We start from the raw sequence: 8,217 nt of genomic DNA, 5'->3' as shown, positions 1-8,217 counted from the left end.
TGTTCCTGGCGCGGTCCCTGGTTCTACAGCGCCTCAGCTTCTTCCTGTAGTGAGCGGTCACCGTTACCGCTCATTACAGTAATGAATATGCGGCTCCACCCCTATGGGAGTGGAGTTGGGTCAATATTCATTACTGTAATGAGTGGTACCATGTGACGATTCAATACAGGAAGAAGCTGTGGCGTCGGGAGAACCAGGGACCTGCAGGGACCGCGCCGGGACCAGGTGAGTATTATTAGACTCCTCTCCCCTGCCGACCTCTGGGTATGACTCGAGTATAAGCCGAGGGGGACTTTCAGCCCCCCCCCCCAAAATGGGCTGAAAATCTCAGCTCATACTCTATTATATACGGTATATGATGGGGGCTTGAATTCAAAGTGCCACTCCAGTGCTGAAATAAACAAACGCTGGAGTGGTGTTTTAATAGAGTTGAACTTTAGCCAATTGATTAAACCCGTAGATGGCTAGTATAGCTACAATAATCTAAACTTGTGAGCAGGTAAGTCCAAAGCTATATAATCAGAAGTACATTAAAAAGGGAGAGGAAAAGAAAAACAAACACATTTAAAACAAAAATCGAACCAGTTTATTTGTGCCACCTAAAAGTTAACAAGACGTTAAGGAAGGAGGGGGAAAAAACTGGCCAAATTCACAAGCACAACACTATCCAGAGAAGAAGAAAAAACAAAAAAAAAATATACTATACAATGTTTGGGAACTTTACTTTCAGGCTCCAAAGAGTGTATAAAAAAAACCCCAAAACATACTATAATTTGGGAAAGGGAAACCAAAAGTCAACAAGAAAGGGGGCCATAGTACCAACCTCTCTTTGAATATTGCTTAAATAGTAATGTTTAAATATATCCACCACAAATAGTTGGAAGGTAAGTTGCGCTTTTATTCTCATTTCAAGATAATTTGGTCATATAAATCAGGCCTAAGTCATACGCATTAGTCCATTTACTCAAAGAAGCTGAACCAACTGTGTAGACATGGCTTTATAATGTATGTAATGTTTATTGAGCAAAAGTATAGCCTCAACATAGGACAGGAAGTATACGATTACAAAACTGAGACACTCAACCATTCTAGTCTGTATTTCATTGTGAAGGAACAATCTTCCCCTTGAAGTTTGCATTATTTTTACACGATTCTGGAGGAATTAACAGATTGCGCGCTTACAAGTCAAATCCACCAATAAAATCCCCAGTGATAAAAAAAATTCTTAAAACTAAAAAACACAAAAGCAGGACAATTCACTGTATTTAAGCCTTGTTCAATTGAAGGTTTTAACAAACGAATAAGTTATCTCTAAACACCGGTAACAGACGATTTAATATCTCCGTGGAGGTGCTCCCTTAAAGGACTTGAATCCAGGACCACTTCCTTGGGGCATAGATCCTGGCATATGAACAACTCTGTTGATTGCAGAATTACTAGAAAGGTCAAAAGGGAAAACTTAAAAAAAAAAAAAAAATACACCATATTGAGACCATAAGCAAAATTTACAAATGTCTTTACAGCTACATAGACATGTTCATCTTCCATTGCTCCTTCAACATACCCAGAATAAGATGGCATCATGTCTCCACTTCGACCATCTGGCATCCTTCTGCCATCATATCCGCCACCTTGTGCATTGGGACCGTGCCATTCTTTTCTCGGACCAGCAGTGTCACGTCCAGGGCCAATATGTCTTCCTTCATTAAAGTGCTATAAAAGGCAACAGATACTTGATAGAGGAGCATAAATGTCTTCTGTTTAAACGTTCGGAGACATACTATTGGTGGAAATGTTGCAGGACACGTTTTCCCTTTGAAATCATTCCCAGCCAGGGCCACCCGGTTAGAAAAGAGGTTAAGAATTACCATATTTTCCCATCTATAAGACGCACTTTTTGCCCCCCAAAAAAGGGAGGAAAGTGTGGGGTGCGTCTTATAGTTCGAATACAGGCTTACCGGCAGTGGTGTGGGGGCGGCAGAGGTGCGGGGATGAGGAGGCGGTATGGCGTGAGCGGGGTCCCTTCCACAGGCGAGGAGATGCAGCAGCCCGGTAAGCAGCAGAGATGGGTGAATCATGGCGTTATCGGTGGTGGCGGCCATCTTCCTGAGGCCGCGCATGCGCAGATGGCGTGCTCTGCTTCCCGGGGCTTCAGGAAAATGGCAGCATGTGCGAAGATGGAGAGCGGCGGCCATTTTCCTGAAGCCGAGTTCACAGATTTAGATCTCGGCTTCAGGAAAAATGGCCGCCGCGAGCTCCATCTGCGCACGCGCGGCCTCACGCGGCCATTTTCCTGAAGCCCCGGGAAGCAGAGCACTCCATCTGCACACGCGTGGCCTCAAGAAGATGGCCACAGCCACCGATAAACCGGTAATTAACCCGGATCTGCTGCTCACATTGGAATGGATACCGGGCTGCTGCGTCACCTCATTTGTGGAAGGGACCCTACTCACGCTATACCGCTCATTATCCCCGCACCTCTGCCGTCGCCACACCACTGCTGCAACCCCCATGGACACCAGGCCGTGGCGTCGCCACATAAGTAGGAAGGAACCCTGCTCAGGTGCACGCCATACCTTATCACCCCAGCTCTGCCAACATCATGCCTCCTGTGTCCCTGCTCTTCCACCGCCAGCCCTCAGGTAAGATACTGTAAATTTGGACAATAAGACGGACCCCCATCTTATAAAAAAATATTTTTTTCTGCAATTTTCACCCCAAATTTGGGGTGCGTCTTATAGTCTGAAAAATACAGTAGTCTCCAGGAATGACTACATTTATTGAGTTTTACAAGCCGATTCTCAGTAAAGATTTGCCTATTTTCAGCTTTTATGAGTTCTCTATTCATTGCTGTACTCTAAAGTGCCACAACATTATTTCCCAGTCAGTGTAACTGTGAATCTCATTTTTCAATGGCACTACTTTGGGATAAAATACAATTCATTAACTGCTAGAGATGAGAGCACAGATTAGTTGGATCCTGGTCCAGCGGCCATGGACAGGCGGGAGCCCTGCACAGCACCTAAAGGAACCCCCATTGGCTCGTCTATGTAACTGCCGAGTCATTGTTATGATGTGACACATGATGACCCACCAGGCCTACTAATCAAAAGAGCTGCTGGGGATGGCAGCAAGTAGAAGGCATTTTGCAAGGTTCCTGTGTGGACGACAAAGTACAGACATGGCCGCTGGACCAGGATGCTGTGAATTCTAATTGCTCATCTTTGTTAACCTATATAATAAAGGTTAAAGCATTAAATACTTACTTGTCCACCACTACCACGGTCTCCCACCATTATTCCACGATCACCATCTCTGCCACTAAAGCCAGATTTACCACCACGATTGCTATGCCCACCTCTGGCAGAAAGACCAGGTGCATCTCGTCCAGATCTGTCAGTTCTGTTGAAAGAAAAAGATTTTTTTTTTTCTTAACCACTTAAAGGGAATTTGTCAGCAGGTTTTTGTTATGTAATCTGAAGGCAGGACAATGTAGGGGTTAAAATACAGAATTCAGGGTTGTGTCTGTCACTAATCAGACTGTGCAGTTTATTTACAATGAATGTTTTATCACCAGGTGATCATAGCTTACACCCTGCTGCATCAGCTATGATTGATGTTGGCACCGACCATGGCCATTTAACCCCTTAGATGCTGCTGTCAATAGTGACTACATCATCTAGATTGCATCTTTTTAGCCTTATCGGCACCTTAAGATTATGACTGTGTGGTCCTGATGTGTCATGGCAATTCATGGCCAAATAATGGCCTTGACTCTAGTGAACAGTTTACATGTTAGCAACATTTTGGTGGTAAAAATAACATTCTTTCCTGCCATGCCACTTTGCATTAATTCCTGAAAAGCCCCTTAAGGGTTAATAAACTACCTGACCGCAGTCTCAAACATGTTGAGGAGCGCCATTTTTAAGATTATATTACTGTTGGGAGTTTTGAATATATAGGTATATATCGGTCCCCAAGGTCACTGCAAAACTGAATAGGTCTCAAAAAAAAAAAAAAGGTTTGTAAAATTTCCTTGACAATACAGTTTTCAAGTAAACATTCCAACAAAATTTTTTTTACAGATGGTGCTGATGTACAGCAGTCATGAGGGAAATGTTATTTATTAATTATTGTGTGACTGTATAAAAGGGAACATCATTAAGGCGAAGTCACATTTGCATTGGGCAAAGCTGCGTACTTCCCGTTAAGCCCCGCCCACTGCCTCACCTCTTCCATTCAGCTCTGCCTACGCCTGCATGCGTCCTGCGTATTTATCTTTAACATTGGGTACGCAGGCCACGCGGATGTGGCAGCATGCGTTTTAACAGTGCACCGAACGCAACATGTTGCATTTTGTTGCGGTCGGCACAGCATCAAAACAACGCATGTGGACGCATCCGCATGGCCTGCGTAGCCAATGTTTAAGATAGGTACGCAGGACCATGCAGACGTAGGCAGAGTTGAATGGAAGAGGTGCGGTAGTGGGTGGGGCTTAGAGGAAGTACGCAGCCCTCCGCAGCTCTGCCCAACGCAAGTGTGAACTTAGCCTAAAAGTTTGAAAAGTCAAATTTCTGATATTTTATAAGAAAACAAGACATTGATTTAATCCCTTCCCGACCTGTGACAGCGTATGCGTCATGAAAGTCGGTGCCAATCCGACCTGTGACGCATATGCTGTGTCACAGAAAGATCGCATCCCTGCAGATCGGGTGAAAGGGTTAACTACCATTTCACCCGATCTGCAGGGACAGGGGGAGTGGTAGTTTAGCCCAGGGGGGGTGGCTTCACCCCCTCGTGGCTACGATCGCTCTGATTGGCTGCTGAAAGTGAAACTGCCAATCAGAGCGATTTGTAATATTTCACCCATTATAACGGGTGAAATATTACAATCCAGCCATGGCCGATGCTGCAATATCATCGGCCATGGCTGGAAATACTAGTGTGCCCCTACCCCACCCATCGCCCCCCCAGCCCCCCGATCTGGCCGGTACACTGCTCCGGCTCCCCTCCATCCAGTGCTCCGCTCCCCCCCGTGCTCTTGTCCGCTCCCCCCGTGCTCCAATCACCCCCCCGTGCTCCAATCACCCCCCCCCTGCATTCAGATCCACCCCCCCCCCCCGTGCTCCGTTCCACCCCCCATGCTCCGTTCCAGCCCCCCCGTGATCCGTTCCACGCCTGCCGCGCTCCGAATCTCCCCCCCCCCCCCCCCCCCCGTGGCCGCTGTGCCCATGGTGCAGAAAGTACCGCGCGGAAACGCTGCGTTGTATTTTCCGCAGCATGTCAATTCTTTGTGCGGATTCCGCGGCTTTTTACACCTGTTCCTCAATAGGAATCCGCAGGTGAAATCCGCACAAAAAACACTGGAAATCCGCGGAAAATCCGCAGGTAAAACGCAGTGCCTTTTACCCGCGGATTTTTCAAAAATGGTGCGGAAATATCTCACACGAATCCGCAACGTGGGCACATAGCCTTAGGGTTAGGGTTGGAATTAGGGTTGTGGTTAGGGTTATGGCTACAGTTGGGATTAGGGTTAGGGGTGTGGGGGGGTTAGTGTTGGAGGTAGAATTGAGGGGTTACCACTGTTTAGGCACATCAGGGGGTCTCCAAACGCAACATGGCGCCACCATTGATTCCAGCCAATCTCGTATTCAAAAAGTCAAATGGTGCTCCCTCACTTCCGAGCCCTGAAGTGTGCCCAAACAGTGGTTTACCCCCACATATGGGGTATCAGTGTACTCAGGATAAACTGCGCAACAATTACTGGGGTTTAATTTCTCCTGTTACCCTTGTGAATCTAAAAAAATGCTTGCTAAAACATCATTTTTGAGGAAAGAAAAATGATTTTTTTATTTTCACGGCTCTGCGTTGTAAACGTCTGTGAAGCACTTGGGGGTTCAAAGTGCTCACCACATATCTAGATAAGTTCCTTGGGGGGTCTAGTTTCTAAAATGGGGTCACTTGTGGGGGGTTTCTACTGTTTAGGCACACCAGGGGCTCTGCAAACGCAATGTGACGCCCGCAGACCATTCCATCAAAGTCTGCATTTAAAAAGTCACTACTTCCCTTCTGAGCCCCGACGTGTGCCCAAACAGTGGTTTACCCCCACACATGGGGTATCAGCGTACTCAGGAGAAACTGGACAACAACTATTGGGGTCCAATTTCTCCTGTTACCCTTGGGAAAATAAAAAATTCTGGGCTAAATAATTATTTTTGAGGAAAGAAAACGTATTTATTATTTTCACGGCTCTGCATTATAAACTTCTATGAAGCACTTGGGGGTTCAAAGTGCTCACCACACATCTAGATAAGTTCCTTTGGGGGTCTAGTTTCCAAAATGGGGTCACTTGTGGGGGGTTTCTACTGTTAAGCCACATCAGGGGCTCTGCAAACGCAACGTGACGCCCACAGAGCATTCCATCAAAGTCTGCATTTCAAAACGTCACTACTTCACTTCCGAGCCCCGGCATGTGCCCAAACAGTGATTTACCCCCACATATGGGGTATCAGCGTACTCAGGAGAAACTGGACAACAACTTTTGGGGTCAAATTTCTCCTGTTACCCTTGGGAAAATAAAAAATTGCAGGCTAAAAGATCATTTTTGAGAAAATAATTTTTTTTTTCTATTTTCATGGCTCTGCGTTATAAACTTCTGTGAAGCACTTGGGGGTTCAAAGTCCTCACCACACATCTAGATTAGTTCCTTTGGGGGTCTAGTTTCCAAAATTGGGTCATTTCTGGGGGATCTCCAATGTTTAGGCACACAGGGGCTCTCCAAACGTGACATGGTGACCATGTACCTTGAGGGGTGCAGTTTTTAGAATGGTGTCACTTTTGGGTATTTTCAGCCATATAGACCCCTCAAACTGACTTCAAATGTGAGGTGGTCCCTAAAAAAAATGGTTTTGTAAATTTCGTTGTAAAAATGACAAATCGCTGGTCAAATTTTAACCCTTATAACTTTTTAACAAAAAAAAATTTTGTTTCCAAAATTGTGCTGATGTAAAGTAAACATGTGGGAAATGTTATTTATTAACTATTTTGTGTCACATATCTCTCTGGTTTAACAGAATAACAATTCAAAATGTGAAAATTGCGAAATTTTCAAAATTTTCGCCAAATTTCCGTTTTTATCACAAATAAACGCAGAATTTGTTGACCTAAATTTACCACTAACATGAAGCCCAATATGTCACGAAAAAAACAATCTCAGAACCGCTAGGATCCGTTGAAGCGTTCCTGAGTTATTACCTCATAAAGGGACACTGGTCAGAATTGCAAAAAACGGCAAGGTCTTTAAGGTCAAAATAGGCTGGGTCATGAAGGGGTTAAATTTACCACCATAAAATGTGTCATGAAAAAAAAAAAAAAAAAAACAAGTCTCAAAATAATTGGGATATATTGAAACATTTTAGCATTATTGACACAGACACGTCAGATTTAAAAAATTTGAACTGGTCATTAAAAGGGTTAAAACAAATTAATAATTCCCCTACCAAGCTTTTTAGAACCCTCCTCCCCTAGGAAAACTAAACTTTAGTTGAAAACGATAAGTTACAAGCTTACAAATTGAGACCAAGTACCTTGTATCCCGTTTATCAGCTGCCATTCCTCCTTCTTTCCAGTTAGTCGGCCGTGCTGGTTTTCCTGGAGTATCTCTTGGATGATGGCCATGCTGCATCTCAGGATTACTGAGTCTTCTATCAGGGCCTTGGCCCTCAGGTCTGTTTGCTCCTGGTCTGTCAATACCTACAGGCCTCCGGTCATCTCGATCTCTCCGATCTGTATCGCGTGGCTCATTTCGGACTTGTGTTGGATCACTTCTTCTTGAATCATTAAAATTCTTGTTAAAGTTCTTTTTGTTATCCCCTTGGTTTGAAAAACGGTCACGTCTACCGGACGGAAAAGAAAAAAAAAAAAACTGTAAACACATCATAGTAAACAAAAAAGGCAAACAATTATCTGCATACTTACCTTTCAAAAGATGAGGCAGCAGAACCCTCTGAAAACCGACCCCGTTCTCGAAGATCAAAGTCAGTGAATCTGGGCTGCTGTCGATTGAATTGAGACCCTTGATTGAAGCGGGAATCTGTATCCATAGTCATTTTCTTGTTCTCACCCCAGAAGTGATCTTTCCTGTGGGAAGAAAAAGGGTGTAAAAAGAGAAAGGGGGAAAGGAATTTTTTATTTTCTCCTGCCGACCCACCTCTCCCT

At 44.7% G+C, this 8,217-nt stretch overlaps 1 protein-coding gene across 14 annotated transcripts in view; it reads right to left on the bottom strand.

Moving 5' to 3' along the window:
* Positions 1–563: 563 nt before the first annotated feature.
* Positions 564–8,217, bottom strand: part of SLTM (SAFB like transcription modulator) — a 127,705-nt gene continuing 120,051 nt past the window's right edge. For 8 of the 14 annotated variants that reach the window (XM_069765907.1, XM_069765900.1, XM_069765905.1 and 5 more), the window contains 5 exons: positions 7,978–8,139; positions 7,587–7,895; positions 3,267–3,402; positions 1,565–1,713; positions 564–1,436 (listed from right to left, as the gene is read on the bottom strand). In XM_069765907.1, coding sequence (XP_069622008.1) covers positions 1,334–1,436; positions 1,565–1,713; positions 3,267–3,402; positions 7,587–7,895; positions 7,978–8,139 — 859 coding nt within the window. In that variant the 3' untranslated portion in view covers positions 564–1,333. Of the gene's footprint in view, positions 1,459–1,564; positions 1,714–3,266; positions 3,403–7,586; positions 7,896–7,977; positions 8,140–8,217 lie in introns of all 14 variants that reach the window. The other 6 variants (XM_069765911.1, XM_069765912.1, XM_069765903.1 and 3 more) reach the window with 1 other exon arrangement.

This window comes from Ranitomeya imitator, chromosome 4 (assembly GCF_032444005.1).
Source record: "Ranitomeya imitator isolate aRanImi1 chromosome 4, aRanImi1.pri, whole genome shotgun sequence".
In the NCBI taxonomy this organism is placed as follows: domain Eukaryota; kingdom Metazoa; phylum Chordata; class Amphibia; order Anura; family Dendrobatidae; genus Ranitomeya; species Ranitomeya imitator.
This window is presented reverse-complemented; position numbering and strand designations above follow the sequence as displayed.